The sequence below is a fragment of the Palaemon carinicauda genome, chromosome 8 (assembly GCF_036898095.1).
Source record: "Palaemon carinicauda isolate YSFRI2023 chromosome 8, ASM3689809v2, whole genome shotgun sequence".
Lineage (NCBI taxonomy): Eukaryota > Metazoa > Arthropoda > Malacostraca > Decapoda > Palaemonidae > Palaemon > Palaemon carinicauda.
In genome coordinates, this window is record NC_090732.1 from 160,290,574 (window position 1) to 160,309,301 (window position 18,728).

The 18,728-nt window shown below is 39.5% G+C and overlaps 1 protein-coding gene across 4 annotated transcripts in view; it reads left to right on the forward strand.

Annotated features, from left to right (window-relative positions):
* Window positions 1–11,186, forward strand: part of LOC137646061 (uncharacterized) — a 415,122-nt gene extending 403,936 nt beyond the window's left edge. For all 4 annotated transcript variants that reach the window (XM_068379219.1, XM_068379218.1, XM_068379217.1 and 1 more), the window contains exons 5-7: window positions 694–858; window positions 2,042–2,441; window positions 8,125–11,186. In XM_068379219.1, coding sequence (XP_068235320.1) covers window positions 694–858; window positions 2,042–2,441; window positions 8,125–8,615 — 1,056 coding nt within the window. In that variant the 3' untranslated portion in view covers window positions 8,616–11,186. The remainder of the gene's footprint in view (window positions 1–693; window positions 859–2,041; window positions 2,442–8,124) is intronic.
* Window positions 11,187–18,728: the final 7,542 nt, after the last annotated feature.

The following is an 18,728-nucleotide window of genomic DNA, read 5'->3' on the forward strand; positions in this document are numbered from 1 at the left end:
CTCTCTCTCCTCTCTCTCTCTCTCTCTCCTCTCTCTCTCTCTCTCTCTCTCTCTCTCTATATATATATATATATATATATTCATACTTACACAGAGAGAGAGAGAGAGAGAGAGAGAGAGAGAGAGAGAGAGAGAGAGAGAGAGAGAGAGATGAAAACTATCTGCCTTGTGTGTGTGTGTATATATATATATATATATATATATATATATATATATATATATATATATATATATATATATATATATATTCAAAACGGAGGGATAGTTTCTCTCTCTCTCTCTCTCTCTCTCTCTCTCTCTCTCTCTCTCTCTCTCTCTCTCTCTCTCTCTCTCTCTCTCTCTCTCTCTCTCTCTCTCAATTTTGTGTTGAGCAGGAGAGGGTGAAATAACATATATTTATTAAAACTTTTATTTAGTATAAGGCAATGTATTGTGGTCAATAATAGTGATAATAACAGTAATGATAATAATTACTGCTGCTTGTGACATTCTTCTCATAAGCTAATATTATATCATAAAATCGTCCAATTGATATTTAGATCAAAATCAAAATCATTCTTAATTTTGATTTTGTCTCTGTAATTGAAGCGGTAATATTGCAGCTGTACTACTACTACTACTACTACTACTACTACTACTACTACTACTACTTATTGGTAATTTGTGTATTATGTAAGTCTTGCCCTTCGGCAGGAGGGGAGTCTGGAGTGGCCTTTCTGGACCAAGCTGATCGTGGTGGCGATTGGATTCACGGGGGGACTTGTCTTCATGTACGTGCAGTGCAAGATGTACGTGCAGCTGTGTAAACGATGGCGTGCCTTCAACAGGGTCATTTACGTTCAAAATGCTCCCGAAAAGGTAAGTGGGAATGTCAGATATGCAAATGAATTAACGTGTTCTAAGTAAAATAAGAATTGAATTGAACGATTTGAAGTTCTCCGGCATCATGACATCGAAGGTCATTGACGCAGAGTAAAATCAAAATTATAAGGATTAAATAGATAAGATATAAGTAAAAATATTTGGATAAGCAACATCAAAATAAAAATATTCAGATAAGTAACATAAAAGTGGAAATATGTTGATAACATTTAGGTGTTCCTTTTTCATGAAGAAATGGCAAAAAAGAAAGGCCATCTGATTACTGTATTACATTCCTATGCCAAACCAAGTCACTCGTTATTTTTCTATCATTATTAACTATTCCTTCCGGATGCGTTAATCTTTGCATTGCCACTTGTCCCTTACAAGGTTTTTTTTTTTTCTGTCATTCGCTGTTCGTTCCTAATTTATTAGTATTAGTAGTATTAGTGTACTAGCCAACTTGTAACCCTACTTTGAGCAGTAGACTTCCGCAAGCCCAAAAGGCCCAGCAGGGAAAGCAGTCTATTGTGAAAGAGAAATGGAGATGATAAACTATAAAATTGAGATGACAAAAAATAAGTATGTTAAGATCTGTAACAATGTTAAACAGATAACAGGAAATATGAAACTAGATTCATGTTAACCTACTCAACAGAAAGGCATTTGCAACAAATTTGAATTTATTAAGTTTAAATTATGCAGCTTTTGTTTGGGAAGATCACTCTACAATTTGATCGACCCATAGTAGAACTTCTAGAACAATATGTAGAATTGGGTCTTGTGAACGAATAAGCAAGACTAGTAATTAACTGCATACTTTGTATAAACAATGAATGGTATATCCTGAGATCTGGATGCCAAGATGATCAGAGTTATGAAAACTCTCAAATAGCGTACGCAAGCTAATTGAATGATAGTACTAGAGATTAAATATCTAGATCTGGGATAAGGAATTTAATAGAACACAAGCTTATCTCCAAGTTAAGATGTGTCAGTTGCTGAAGAACAGACAGGATAACAATATTCAAATCTTGACTGAAAAAAGGAATTAAAACTTCAATTAAGTCTCCAAAAATCGTTGTATTTATCATTGTACCATCTTCATCTCTTACCATTACTTGTAATTTTTTTAGCTTTTTAATTATCATCATGTAAAAGATGTGTTCGTTTCTTCCAGGTACCTCTAAGCGAGCGGGACCGGGCCGACCTGCAGCGGGAGCCCGCTCAGCATTGTGGTGGTGGTGGTGGTGGCGGGAAAGATAATTGCGGGGAGTCGCACGAGTCGGAGAAGTCGCTGATGGGTGTGTCTACAATCACGGGCTCCGCCACCCATGATCTTCCTCGCCCTCATCCCACTCATCCTCCTCCTCCTTCTCTGACCCATCCCAATAACCCCATTCCTTCTAATGCTACTACCACGACCACTAATACCACATCTTTCATCACCAACACATCATTCACCACCATCCTCACCACCACAAACACCACCACCACAGCCACCACCAGTCCCCCTGGTGCGGTCTGGAACGATGTCCCCTCACCAGTCTTGGCTCCCTCCCAGTCTGCCTTTAGCACAGGTCTCACCACTGCTTCTGTTATCTACTGATAAATCGAGATGATCCCTCTGGACCTTCCCCTCCCCCATTACTCCCACCCTAGTTCCTCGCCCACACGCACCCACCCACTAACCCAATTTCATTTTGAGTCTCCCCCCTACCCTTTGTGAATGCCTTCCCTGACCGTTAAGTCACTGGCCTCTTTTTCTTTTGACCTCCACTGAAGCTGATAAGGAATATACCCAACACCCCACTGGATAGCCTCTCCTTCAGCACTTTCCTTTTCCTAGCATTTATCTTTTCGTTTACCATCCTTATCGGTTTGTCGACCTTACATTCTTGTCCTTTCCTCTACATTTTTTTTACTTCTTCTCATCCTTTTCCTTCTTGGTTTCCTCTTCCCAAGTCAAACAGTTTTGGCGCTAAAATCTAAGGCAATCTAACAACTGGTTGGTCTGAAAAGAAAATTATGTCGCATTATGAATACCAAATTCCCGGTTGACAAATCTCAAGATTTTCTTAAAACCAGCGTGTGGTTAAAAACTCAGCAATCCAATAGAATTCGTAATATGCAAAGAATTAAACCCAAGTAGATATGTTCTTAACTCTATCCATGACACTCAAATAAATGACCAGTTTACTGTGCAGTTGCGAGAGAAAAAATATTTTGTTTTGAGGGCAACTCAAGCCAGTCAGAGGCTGTATAAGAGTAATCAAGAAATGCTCGTTAAGCCTGTTTGTGTTAGATTTGGTTTTTGAATAATGACTTGTGTCTTCGTATTTGTTACTTCAGTTTCACCACAACAGAAATTATTTCCTGATGCCAGAAATTTGTATTTCTTGGTTTATTGACATTTATTTGTTAACTAATATACGATCATTAAGAATTTGCAACTTTTTAGGCTTTTATTTAGCTTGAAAAAGAATATTTGGCCAGTCCTTCTGGCAGATCAGAAGTACCGTAACAGCAGAACCTTAGAAACTTCAGACTTACCTGACTAGATTAATTCTGTTTTGATCCTTTCCCTCTTTGTTATAAGAGATTCCATCCCATATCAAACCAAAATATACCTGCATGTTACTTTAAATAATCCAATAATCAAACAATTTTTTTTTCCTCTTTTGATTCATGCATTCGAGGCTTTGGTAGATGAAAATAGAATGCTTTTTATCAAGTGTCATATTTTTCCCCACGAGAATATTGCATGTTTACAAACGCAACCTGAGGGATAATTTCTTTCTTATTTTTATCATATATGATTTAAAATTCCACCCGAGGATGTTATTTTTTATGTAATTGAATAATTTTGAAACCTAGAACGTGGATGGAATAGAGTTAATGATAAATCATTAGAGCTTGAAGGAACTTGAATATTACCTGAGTCACATATGTGAAAGTTTATTAGTTTTATAATAAGTAGAAAAACTTTATTAATATTTCTTTCATATTTGATAACTCAGGGAAATTTTTGAAAATACGAAAACAGATGGTGATGAAAAACAAATTGTAAATAGAAAATTACTAAAGTTAATAAAAGACAGAAAGAATTTCAAATACTGTAATTTTGAAATTTATATGTAGCATTTTTTCTTAATATCAATATTTATTTCTTTATATTAAATGTATGTACTTTGTAATGGATTAAAGAAAAAACATCTTTAGTAGATACAGGAGGTGATTAGAAATTACTGAATCTCCCAACTTTCTTATCTTTTGTAAACTTCATAAACATCCTTCAGATAGAATATATTAAAGACAAATGATTGTCGATTTATGTAAAACGGTAAATTTTATATACATTTTTATATGGTTTGATATTAGATCTTAATCAGTTTAAAAAGAAAAGACGATGAAGGAAAATATAAAAAGAAAATGTGTGAGACGTAAATATTGCCTTATTGTGTAAGATAGTGTGATAATTATTTGGGATAACAGCTGAGTTTGTTCAAGATTATTTACCAACTGTGACCTGTTATTTGGAGATGTATAGCACAATTTGCCCCTATCTCGTTTTGAGCTTCAGTGCTGAAAACTTTAACACTTACCAACTGAGTCTCTCTCTCTCTCTCTCTCTCTCTCTCTCTCTCTCTCTCTCTCTCTCTCTCTCTCTCTCTCTCTCTCTCTCTCTCTCTCTGTTTTGATCACAGTAACCAAAAATATAGAATTCTCATAGATTTTGGGGAAAGGGTCCAAGGGTATTCAATCAATATCTCGTCCTTTTGCAAAGTACTTCTGTTCCAAGAGAGTTTTCCAATTTCTATTGAAAAATCTTATTTGATGAATAAAATCAAGTGCGTGAACCCCCTTTTCATTCTGTAAACATAAATAATTAACCTTGCTAGAATCCTTTTCAAAATACAGTAGAACTGACCACCCTTGAATACTGTAACTAAATAGATCTCTCATTTTTTCTTTTTTTTTAATGATTTATGTTGAAATTTGTTGATTATTTGATTTTACTATTTTTGGTGCTTTCATCAAAGTTGTTTGCATTGATTGACTTGGTTTATTATAATTATTATCTTTGCCTTTTTTTATCAGATCCAGGGTGAGAACATTTACTTACCAGCTCACCTGATTGTTGATTAATATGCCTGGTTACTTTTCCCTGTGATGTTATGTTTTACCTGTCATTATTTTTTTGGAAATGAGATCTGTTTACAAAATACAACCATGTGCATCGTGATGTAAAATAGTCCATACTAGTTTATATGATTTACATTATGATTTTTATATTTTCTCTTTATTTCAAAAGCAGTTGAATGATACTGTTTTTAGTCAGTATCAAATCTGCATGGATTGAAAGCAAAAAAACTGGTCTTGCATTTTCATGATGACAGTTGTAGCTCTCAGTACCATCAAAGGTCCTTGCTAATGTCAGTGACATGGAATATGAAGCCAAAAGTCTGGACTATGACCAGGTGTGTGGCGTTCTTTGTGATCTGTGCCCCTCCCCCTATCCCCACATCATCCCTTTAAAAGAAAAACACCACCCACAAGCTCCTCCTCTTTATTCTTGTAATGAACGCACCCTCAGAGCACCAAATATGCACTGCTGCACCTAAATGTTTCACTTTCATCATCCTGGACTTCACCATCTCAGAAGCTAGTTTTATGTGACCTTCAGAAGTGGTTGTCTGGGTAATCCAGACGTTATGAGTTGACTCTTATGATTGCTAGAATTTTGGGTTCAATTTCAGCTCTTGCAGTCAGAGCGTTCATCAAGAAGTGAAATCATTTTAGTATTGCTTGAATATTCAAAATTTTCCTTGGCTAGTCAAGTCGATTTTAGGGTCATGCCAATTTTTCTAATGAAATTTTCCAACCGGACAACAGCCAGTGCTTCAAGACATGGTAATGTAATAAACAATATGTAGACTCTATATTGGGTTCAAACATGAAAGAAATTAAAGTATGTTGTTGAAATGCTCCAGTACAAGAAGTAAGTCCAGGATTATAGAGTGACAATTGTAAAATGACAATTTCAGTCCTCTTCCAGCACTGGTTTGTTCTGTTCAATATAGTAATAGTTCTAGCTTTCAATGTTCATTGCTGATGTTTTTTAACACTATTGAATTTTGATTAAAACGATGACAATCTTATAATGAGCAATAGCCACACTGAAATTGTAATAAATTATGTTTCTAATGAAAGCACCTGTTACCAAGAGGTTCATAATCTTTTTAGTTAGATATTACATGACTCACATCAGTGAAGCCTCTGCTATTTCCTTGTATGGACAAAATGTCATATCCAAACAACATTTTCTCTTGTTAAAAGAATTAGAATACGATTTTTGAAGCTTGCAACTTCTGTTTGAAGGTCAATTATGTATCTTGCTGTCTTAATATCTGACACCAGTCTTTTGCTATCTCCTCTGAGGACATTAAACTTTTAGAATGGCACAGTAGTAAGAAAACGCTGCATACATACAGTACATATATACATGCATATCTACCCTCCTCTTTCATTGTCTTCTTCATGTCCTGTCTTGATTTTAAAGAGTGTGGTATTTTATATGTGGTAAATTTCCTTATCACTTTCATCCCTTAAAGAATAGACAGTTACTACTCTCACTGTGTGCTATGGATATTTCTTACCCAAATACATTTTAAAATATAGCACTAATAAAATCCTGATCAGGATAGCAACCCACAAGATATGTCATTTTGTGCATACCAGATCTTGTTTTAAATGCTCTTATGAGGTGATTTCACAATAAACTTTACAATACTGTCCCTGTACACACATACACAAGGACATTGATATCTGAGATACTGCATGGAAGATATAGGTGAATGGCTAACATTAAGAATTTTTTGGCATAGGGCATTTATCCACTAACTGGCACTTGTATGAAATGGCAATGGTAATTTTTTTCTTTTTCTTTGGAGTTACCTCCTACCAGACATCTAGTGTCATAAACACTAGGGATGGGGAATGAACCTGAAAATTAAGGTACTGCAATGGCAGAATGTTGCTAAGAAATTAGCTGCAGGGCATATTATAATTTCACAATTATGTTTATTTGTGGTGAATTATAGCCTAACCACTTTATTTAAGGTTTAAAAGGGGTTACTCTAATTGATAAGTGATGTGAAATGTAAATGATTTACATTGTTTTTTATGAATGGTAAATGCTGGAAGATCCTCTGAAAATGGAATCTATGACACTTTGGATAAATGTTATCTCTACCAAGTAAAGCATTAACAAAGCTGAACCAAATGGATTTGGTGATGTGTTCACCAAGACAATCATCAATCAAATAAACTCAAATATAACCCTCAAGTGTAGTGAAGTTGTGACAGTTATTAGGTAATGAAGGATGTTAATCTCTCAAGGTTTTGGAAGTAGAAATATGGTAAATTTTGAAGAGAATTCAAACACCAAAAATGCAATGTATACCACATAGCTTCTCCCCTTTTGCTTTTTGCCAGTTATTGGTTTAGAGCACTTTTAACATCTCTTATATTCCCATAGGTACATGGAATTCTTCAGTAGTTTTCAGTTGCTGTCAGTATTTTGATTAAATGTGATATGATGGCGATGTTATCAAATAAAGTTTTCTACTTTTAGTCTCAACTTGTAAAAACGTTTATACAAATATTAGTGCATACATGGATATACACTTGATGACTGTACGTTTATCCGTTCACAATATTTATTCAACAAATATTTTGAATTCTAAACATGGTCAAACTAAGTAGGAATATTTACTAGGAAATGAGCAGAAAGGCTTAAACAAAAGTATTTTTCATAGTAGTTTCTTAATAATGATATTCTGAAATTGGTTGTTTTTTTATATATACACATGCATTTTACATGCATGATAATTTTTTTTTTATAATGAAAAACCTTATGGGCTAACTGTTAGATAATGGTGGAAGTCTTACATCATGTGTAAAGCACTCAAAGTGACCCTCTGCTTTTCCTGGGTTGATAGAATCTTCCAATAGAATGTTGATCCATTTCATAATTAGACCTTAAACTACATTTGATAAGTTCATGATAAGGCAAAATGTGGTTTTTGTATACGACCATGACCATTAATGGTGTTTATCCAATTTTTTATTGCAATTTCTCTCTTCTCTCAAGTATTCTAACTGGATTTTTCTTTGAATTTAATGACAGTTAAGACTCATTCCCTGTAAATATTTGTTCAATAGAGTTTGATACTAATAACTTGTTCTGTGCCATTGCAGGGGTCTTGTCAGGCATTCGACGCACAAGAACAAACTCGCAGCAGCACCAGTACCAACAGGTCTCGACTGCATTTACCTCGAAAGGACCAAGTCATGATTCTAGGTCTGGTAATCGAGATGGACGTCAGACCTTTGAAACGCCTTTTACCTACGAAGGGCGCTGCAACCATGGCAGCATGGAAGAGTTGTCAAGCCAAGCCCTTGCACAAAATGAGCTGCAGCAGCAGCAACAACAACAGCCATTCAGGAAATCCAGTTCCCACAGTGTCTGTCTGGAGAACAGTAATGAGAGGACCCTGATCGGAACGTCGTTGACACGTTTGGAGGCCTCTGACAGGCGTGGAAGTCGAGCAACATCGAATATCCTTCGGGGTGACGTCCCAAGGGTGGAACCTAGAATGATTCACACGCCAAGTCTCAGTTTGCAGTGCAGGACGGACGGTGGCGTCGAGACACACGAGGTGGAGACGCTGCACCTCGATAATATGTGATAAAAAACAAACAAAACACTGTTGGAAACTCCTTTGATAAACATCTGACATGTTAGAGTAGGCATTTGTTCCCTATGTTATATTTTATCTTTTCATTCTGATGAAAAGATACTTTCATTGCTGATCATTTTTTTTTTCAGTGTTGGGAAGACGATGAAGTTTTTATTTTCAATATGCAGGATAGATAACCACATAATCATAATCCCATTTAAAGCATTATATCTTTTTTTTTCTATACAACCTCATCTTTTCTGACAAAAATTTATCAAAAGGTAATCAAAGTGAGATAAATTAGATTCGTATAGAATCAAAACTTGTAACCTCGTATTGGTTTATCGAATAACGTTTTATAATCCAGTACTATTGCAATTCATCACTTGTTTAGTATCAAAATAATACCCACTGATACATGGGAAGAGTTAGGAGACTTTTTTTTTTTCTTTCTTTCTTTTCTTGTAGTAGCTCCAGTTATTTTCAACAGCATGTGGTTCAAGAAATGTGATTCAGATTTGTGTAAAGAACGTAGCCATTAGATGGCCCTGTTTATCCTCACACGGCTATTTCCAAGTTTGACATAAGCTTTACATTGAAACTCATAAAAGCTTGATACAGAAAGTATTTCTGTTTTGACTTTGTAGACTGTTGATAAGAATTATCTAAGGAAATGTCAAGACAGATCTGTATTTCATAACGTCACTGAATTAACAAAACATGACCTTTCTCTTCTTGCCCATGGATATTAGCCAACTCAACTTAAAAAGAAACTCCTTTTTTCATTGAATTTCTCCCTATCTCTCTCTACAAATGGATCCACTCAATAAAAAAAAAATTACAAGTCTCTCAAGTTTCATATAAATATCGTTTAGGAGAAAGTTCATCTAACATATTTTTTATTTTAGGTTCAGGAATGAGATTAGTGCCCTTTAGCATTGGCACATGGAAGTTCTTCTAAATTAAAATCCACGCTATTTCCATTTATTTGAGGCACACCAATCGACCCCTCTTTGGTTCATCAGGTTTTCAGAAATACAATATATCTACCTATCAGATTACCTATCGATGTCTCTATTCACATTCCTCATGAAAGAAAGGTATTTAATGGCTGCGTATTTTATGCCAATTGCATTTCAGTAATGATTTAATTAAATAAATCTAAAAGTTCATCGTCGGAATAGTGTATAAAAAAGGAGAAGGAGGCTTCATACTTAAATCAAGTTTCTCTCGACATGGGAGCGAGCACAAAAGCCAAAATGTGAGATTGAAACTCATGTGATAATTTTTCATACGTTCCTCTCATCATCGTCAGAATCTCCATGTCTCCTACTTCTAACTTCTGGAGCTGTTTTATGTCCTTTTCTATTATCTTTTTGTGCTATTGAGACAAGAGCTGAGATCAATATGTTTGGAGAAATTTATAAACAGGTTTAAACATTCTTGAAAAATAATTCTTTTCATCCCTCTTTTTTTTCTTGGCAGAGTTTTACTGTATATTTCAATCTTGCAATATTCTTTTCATGTAAGTAAACTTTGTTGCCCTTTTATTTATTTATTACTCTTTGCCATAAATGTAGAGTTGATTCTCCAATTCAAAATATTTTGACATGACTACATGCATATTTCGTATTAACTCTCACGGCTGGAACAGAATTCAAGCAATGTTGGAACCTGTTTATGATACTGTTCTTCTACCAATTCCTAAACCAAATAGTGAAAGATCTAAGAAGGTCTGTACTTTTAAACTGACATCAGAAAACCTTAGCTTCTAAAATTTCTTTAAGAGAATGATTGAAATTCTCTCGATTGAATTATGGAAAGGAAATTTTACCTGTAATCTCCCGTATGGGATCCTTCATATCAGTTTGAGTACCATGACTCTCCTTCCGATGTCAGGGTATCAAGTACAGGTTCTGTATCCTCGAAACCTTCCTGGTCTTCCACGGTAATTGCCTAATCATGTGCTTAAATAGTTGTGATATTCCCATTACAGAAAGTACTGTACTTGTATATAATTTGTCACAAGGGAAATAAGACTGAAAAATAAGAAATTTTGTACTCTGAGACGTAGAAAGATGTATTTATTGTTTATATACAAATGCTGTATCCGCCCAAGGTTATCAATGTGTTCTCTTGATAATTAGTGTTGTAGCCCTGTACTTAAAGAGGGGAATATGGGGGTTGCCAATTGACCATTTGTTATCTTGCTTTTCACTGTTTGGCGACTTTCTTTCCCTCTACTGCCAAAGTTCGGAACACTCTCTGCTTCTGTTTACCCTGACTCTTAAAATCTTCCATCTTTTAAGAGGCAGCTCTATTGCTCTCTTTGAGTTTAAACTCACTCGGTTTTTGCTCTTTTATATTTTTTTACCAGGCCTGGGCTATATGTAAAGCATTTTCTTGCCTGTTCCTACGGCCTATTTATTGAAAGAGAAATTAAAACCTAAATTAACTGGCCCCCTCGCACCCCTTCTCATATCAAACGTGCCACTTCACAAACTCTGTTGGACAAAGAAAATAATAAAGTAAATTTAGGTAGTGTGACGTCAGTAGACTCCTCTCCCCCCCCCCTCCCCATCTTGATTGCACTCTTTCTTGCACTCATAAAATTTAATTCTAAACAGTTTGACACCGCTTTATTCTTTTGAATACTTGCTACATATCGTACATTTGTATATTTATGAACAAATACACATACAGTATATATACCTTATTTGTATTTTCCATAAATACATTATGTATATAACCAGACATTATACAAAAACATGCACAGTTATATATAGAGATGGTCCTTTTCTTTTGAGTCATCGGTGAACATCATGTAAACATTATATATACAGTATATATATATATATATATATATATATATATATATATATATATATATATATATATATACATATATATATATATATATGTATATGTATATGTATATGTATATATATATATATATATATATATATATATATATATATATATATATATATATATGTATGTATTTGTGTGTGTATATATGATATACTGTAATACGTAAATGAAAAATAGTATACATTATTCATATAATATTGTATATGCACCTAAGCATGCACACAAACAAATGTAAAAATGCATATACATAGTGTAAATATTTGTGCGCGTTTTAGGTATTGAATGTTACAATGTGCCTGGCGACTTGAAGAATCCAACCTCATTTTGATTCAACTGTCAAAGCTTAAGCTTCATTGGATTTTTATGCATTAAGGTGCCCTTATCTATAGCATGTTTCATTATTATTTTATACAATGTTATCTTAGGAACACAGCTTACAACTTTGAAGAAAAAGGTTGGAGGAAAATCATGAGAAGAAGACTAACGAGTAATATTTGTCACATATATTTTACTTTAAAAGAGGATTCTACATCAAACCTGTGATCAATTTCTAAATGCATGCAAGTTAGCTGTATACTGTATTTGGCTTACGTGGATAGTAAAAATTCAACGATTATTTGGTAAGTATATCTTGAATTTAAAAGTTTTTACAAATCAAAGACTGAAGCCTCCGTCTGAAAAGCACTTTTGCAAATTAGTCACCAAAAAAATTGATTGATTCTGAGGCAAATAACTATGTAAATTTTGATTATGTTTGCATATATTAATTTACATTGGTGACCAATACTCTTAGTAAAATATCCACTTGCTCACTATCCTCAAAATTAGTTTTCCCTGTATTATCAACATAATTATTTCATTCTGGTGGATTTTTTCTTTTCCCATTCTACATAATCATTATAAAAAATAGGATACAGAATGGATTCCAGTATGCAAGAATTATGTTATTTTTATTAATAAAATAAATTTTTGAATATACTTACCCGATAATCATGTAGCTGTCAACTCCGTTGCCCGACAGAATTCTATGGAGGGATACGCCAGCTATCACAATACTAGAAGGGGGTGTACTTACCAGCGCCACCTGTGGCCAGGTACTCAATCATTTGTTGTTGACACCTCCTCAATTATTCCTCGGTCCACTGGTTCTCTCTGGGGAGGAAAGGGAGGGTCGATTAAATCATGATTATCGGGTAAGTATATTCAAAAATTTATTTTATTAATAAAAATAACATTTTTCAATATTAAACTTACCCGATAATCATGTAGCTGATTCACACCCAGGGAGGTGGGTGAAAACCAGTGTACATGATTAAAGGATAGCTAAGTATCCCATATTTCATATAACAGTTATCTCAAATAACAATGAAATAATAAGTACCTGGTAAGGAAGTCGAATAGAACCGTTACTCTGCCTTTTATTTAAAGTTCGTCTTCCTTACTGAGCGCAGCGTTCCTCTTGGAGGCTGAATCAACCCAAAGGTGCCAAAGTACAAGGGGTTGCAACCCTACTAAAGGACCTCTACCAAACCTTTAACCCAGGCGCTTCTCAAGAATGAATAGACCACCCGCCAAATCCAAGGATGCGGAAGGCTTCTTAGCCTACCGTAACAACCATAAAAACAACAATAAAAGTATTCAAGAGAAAGGTTAAAAAGGTTATGGGATTAAGGGAATGTAGTGGCTGAGCCCTCACCTACTACTGCACTCGCTGCTACGAATGGTCCCAGGGTGTAGCAGTTCTCGTAAAGAGACTGGACATCTTTCAGATAAAATGATGCAAACACTGACTTGCTCCTCCAATAGGTTGCATCCATAATGTTCTGCAGAGAACGGTTTTTATTAAAGGCCAACGAAGTAGCTACAGCTCTTACTTCGTGGGTCCTTACCTTCAGCAATGCAAGGTCTTCCTCCTTTAAGTGAGAATGTGCTTCTCTGATCAGAAGCCTTATATAGTACGAAAGCCCATTCTTGGACATGGGTCTCGAGGGTTTCTTGATGGCACACCATAAGGCTTCTGACTGTCCTCGAATAGGTTTAGACCTCTTCAGATAATATTTGAGAGCTCTGACAGGGCAAAGAACTCTCTCTAGTTCGTTACCTACCATGTTGGAGAGGCTAGGTATTTCGAACGATCTAGGCCAAGGACGTGAAGGAAGCTCGTTCTTTGCTAGGAATCCAAGCTGAAAAGAACATGTTGCAGATTCGGTTGTGAAACCAATGTTCTTGCTGAAGGCATGAACCTCACTGACTCTCTTAGCTGTTGCAAGGCAAACGAGAAAAGCAGTCTTGAGGGTAAGATCCTTGAAGGAAGCTGACTGGAGAGGTTCGAACCTAGATGTCATAAGGAACCTTAAGACTACGTCTAGATTCCAGCCTGGAGTGGAAAGACGACGTTCTTTAGACGTCTCAAAAGACTTGAGAATGTCTTGAAGGTCCTTGTTGGAAGACAGGTCCAAACCCCTGTGGCGGAGAACTGAGGCCAACATGCTCCTATACCCTTTAATCGTAGGTGTTGAAAGGGATCTCTCATTCCTAAGATGAAGAAGGAAGTCAGCTATTTGGATCACAGAGGTATTGGTAGAGGATATTGAATTGGCTCTACACCAGCTTCGGAAGACCTCCCACTTAGACTGGTAGACTCTACGAGTGGAAATTCTTCTAGCTCTGGCAATCGCACTGGCTGCCTCCTTCGAAAAGCCTCTAGCTCTAGCGAATCTTTCGACAGTCTGAAGGCAGTCAGTCGAAGAGCGTGGAGGTTTGGGTGCAACCTGTCTACGTGTGGTTGACGTAGAAGGTCCACTCTTAGAGGTAGAGTCCTGGGGAAGTCGACTAGCCATTGAAGTACCTCTGTGTACCATTCTCTTGCAGGCCAAAGGGGAGCAACCAGCGTCAGCCGTGTCCCTTCGTGCGAGACGAATTTCTGCAGAACTTTGTTTATTATCTTGAACGGAGGGAATGCGTACAGGTCGAGATGGGACCAGTTCAGAAGAAAGGCATCCACATGAACCGCTGCAGGGTCTGGAACAGGGGAACAATAAAGCGGAAGTCTCTTGGTGATGGAGGTGGCAAACAGATCTATGGTAGGTTGACCCCACAAGGTCCAAAGTCTGTTGCACACACTCTTGTGGAGGGTCCATTCCGTGGGAATGACCTGATTCCTTCTGCTGAGGCGATCCGCTGAAACATTCATATCGCCCTGGATGAACCTCGTGACCAGTGTGAGGTTTAGACCTCTTGACCAAATGAGGAGGTCCCTTGCGATCTCGTAAAGGCTCCTCGAATGGGTCCCTCCTTGCTTGGAGATGTAAGCCAAGGCTGTGGTGTTGTCTGAATTCACCTCCACCACTTTGCCTAGCAGGAGGGACTTGAAGTTCAACAGGGCAAGATGAACTGCTAACAGTTCCTTGCAGTTGATGTGGAGTAATCCTTGTTCCTTGTTCCATACTCCTGAGCATTCCCGTCCGTCCAAGGTCGCACCCCAGCCCGAGTCCGATGCATCCGAGAAGAGATGAAGATGGGGGGTCTGGATGGCCAATGAAAGACCCTCCTTGAGAAGGAGATTGTGCTTCCACCACAGGAGAGTGGTCTTCATCTCTTGGTTGATAGGGATAGAGACTGCTTCTAGAGTCGAGCCCTTGTCCCAATGAGCCGCAAGATGGAATTGAAGAGGGCGGAGGTGGAGTCTCCCTAGCTCGACAAACAGGGCCAGTGATGAGAGGGTCCCTGTGAGACTCATCCACTGTTTCACTGAGCAATTGCTCCTCTTCAGCATGCTCATGATGCACTCTAGGGCTTGGTTTATCCTGGGGGCCGATGGAAAAGCCCGAAAATCCCGACTCTGAATCTCCATTCCCAGGTACACAATGGATTGGGAGGGAATGAGTTGAGATTTCTCTATATTGACTAATAGACCTAGGTCTCTGATTAGATCTAAAGTCCAAGAGAGGTTCTCCAGACAACGACGACTCGTGGAGGCTCTTAACAGCCAGTCGTCTAGGTAGAGGGAGGCTCTGATGTTCGATAAGTGCAGGAATTTCGCTACATTCCTCATCAGATGAGTAAAGACCATAGGAGCTGTGCTTAGGCCAAAACACAGGGCTTGGAACTGATAGACAACCTTTCCGAAAACGAATCTCAGGAAAGGTTGGGAGTCTGGATGAATGGGAACGTGAAAGTATGCATCTTTCAAGTCCAACGAGACCATCCAGTCCTCCTGTCTGACCGCTGCTAAGACCGACTTGGTCGTCTCCATTGTGAACGTCTGCTTGGTGACATACTCGTTGAGAGAGCTGACGTCCAGCACCGGTCTCCAACCTCCTGTCTTCTTGGCCACAAGAAAGAGACGGTTGTAGAAGCCCGGGGATTGATGGTCCCGGACTATAACCACTGCCTTCTTCTGCACAAGTAGCGACACCTCCTGTTGCAATGCTAGCCTCTTGTCCTCTTCTTTGTAGTTGGGAGAGAGGTTGATGGGCGATGTGGTCAGAGGCGGTTTGAGGCAGAATGGAATCCTGTAACCGTACCTCAGCCAACTGACAGACTGTGCGTCTGCACCTCTCTTCTCCCAGGCTCGCCAGAAGATCTTGAGTCTGGCTCCTACTGTTGTCTGGAGAATCTGAGAGTCAGTTCTTTCCCTTAGATGTCCTGGGTCCTTTCCTAGACTTGCTCCTGTGAGAGTCTGGACGGGAGCTTCCTCGGCTGGGGGCTCTACCACGAAAGGGCGGTATGAACCTCGTAGCCGGGGTATCAGCCACTGGGGAGCGATAAGTCTTGGGGACAGAGGTGGTAACCTTAGACTTACGAGCCGATGAGGCTACAAGATCGTGCGTGTCCTTCTGTATCAGGGCAGCCGACAAGTCCTTAACTAGCTCCTCGGGAAAGAGGAACTTTGAGAGTGGAGCAAAAAGGAGTTGTGACCGTTGGCACGGTGTAATGCTGGCGGAGAGGAAGGTACACAGTTGTTCCCTTTTCTTCAACACCCCTGATACAAATAACGACGCTAGCTCACCCGATCCATCTCTGATGGCCTTATCCATGCAGGACATAATTAGCATGGCAGAATCTTTGTCCGCAGGAGAGGTTTTCTTGCTGAGGGCTCCCAGGCACCAGTCGAGAAAGTTGAACATTTCGAAAGCTCTGAACAACCCTTTCAGAAGATGATCCAGGTCTGAGAAGGTCCAACAAACCTTCGAGCGTCTCATCGCAGTCCTCCTAGGCGAGTCCACCAGACTTGAGAAGTCAGCCTGGGCAGAGGCAGGTACTCCCAAGCCTGGTGCTTCCCCTGTGGCATACCAAACGCAACCTTTCGAAGCGAGCTTCGTTGGAGGGAACATGAAGGAAGTCTTGCCAAGGTGTTGTTTAGACTGAAGCCACTCCCCTAAGATCCTTAAAGCCCTCTTGGAGGATCTAGCTAGGACAAGCTTAGTATAGTTGGACTTAGCTTGTTGTACGCCCAGCGAAAACTCAGATGGAGGAGAGCGGGGAATAGCAGAGACGAAGTGGTCTGGGTAAATCTCCCTGAGTAGAGCCAAGACCTTTCGAAAATCAATAGACAATGGAGAAAGCTTAGACTCCTCCACGTCTGATGAGGGATCAAGGTGTGCCTCCTCATCATCCGACACTTCATCAGCAGAGGGTAGCGAAGCGATAGGACCAGAATGCTGAACCGCAGAGTCAGAACGGGTAGGAACAATAACAGAGGTTTCCTCATCTTGAGGGAAAACCTGAGGCTCAGACTGCATAGGCTGAACAACAGACGAAGCAGAAGGCAGGCGCATGGGTGAAGGAGGTTGACTCCTAGCAAGAGTTGAACCCAAGGATTGCACAAGCTGAGCGGAGGACGGAGGCGGAGTAGTCCGTTCCTGTTCCTGTGAGATGAGTGGAGCATGAAGAGGTTGAGGCTGCGCAGAACAAGGTAAAGTTCTCGCAAGCTGAGGCTCCTGAGGCGCAAGTCCAGGGTGTAGAGGAGCTTGCCTAGAGGAGGGTTGAGCTCGCTGCAGCGATGGTTGAGCAGACAGACTCACGGAGGGGAGAGGTTGTTGTACCCCAACCGAGAGTTGCACCACTGGTGGAGCAGCAAGGGGAGGAGGAGGAAGAGTGGAATAACTCTCCTGATCCCAAAGCAAGGGTTGCCTTAAAGAAGGCTGAGGCTGAACAACACTGGGAACAGCAAACTCCGAAAGTGGCTCAACATCGTACGCCTGGCAGATGGTGCTGCGACCAGGCGGAGCAGGTGCAGGCTGGGCGAGCACAGGCGGAGCGAGAACAGGTGGAGGGAGTGTAGGCGGAGGAGGAGGTGCAACACTCTCAGCCCGACACTCACGCATCAAGTCCGAAAGCTGAGCTTGCATGGACTGAAGCAGGGTCCACTTGGGGTCGGCAGAAACGATAACAGACTGAGGTAAAGTCACAGTCGGGCTCTGTATAGGCAGAACCTTACTCCTCTTGGGCGGAGTACAGTCGACCGATGACTGAGGCGAGTCGGAGCTGAGCCAATGACTACAACCTGGCTGAGCACTCGCTGACTGAACTCTCCGTTTAAGCGGTCTCGAGACCTGAGACCAACGTTTCTTCCCTGCATGTTGATCAGCGGACGAGAAGACGGGCTCAATCGTCTGCAGGTGGGAGTGACGGTCTAAGGAAGACACGCCCGCAACCACCGAGGATAATTCTGTGCGCCTAACAAGGCCTGTCGAACCCTTAAGCCCTTCGACATTGCTTCTCCCCTGGGCATGGGAGCTTGCAAGAGGTCCCGGACTGGGAGGACGACTGGCTCGCACAGAAAAATCCTCACGCACCACACTGGCACCACTAGCACTTGGCACTGCACAGACACTAGCACTCGTCACAGCACTGGCACTATTTCCACCCACTGCACTCTTGACCTTCAGTTCTTTAACCTCGGCCATCAGAGACTTATGGTCACTTACCACTGATTCTACTTTATCTCCTAAAGCCTGAATAGCACGCAAAACAGTTGACATATCAGGCGGAGGGCACACAGTAGGTTCGGGGGTAGCCACTACAGGGGTAGGAAAAGGTAGGGGATCATGAGGTGAGGAAAACATAGAAGAGTGAGAAGAACTTCTCCTAACTCTACCTCTCTCTAACTTAGATGAATATTTTAAAAGACGGACAAATTCCAATTCCGAAAGTCCGGCGCACTCCTCACATCGATTTTCTAATAGACAGGGCCTGTCCCTACAGTCAGAACAAGCGGTGTGAGGATCTACCGAGGCCTTCGGAATA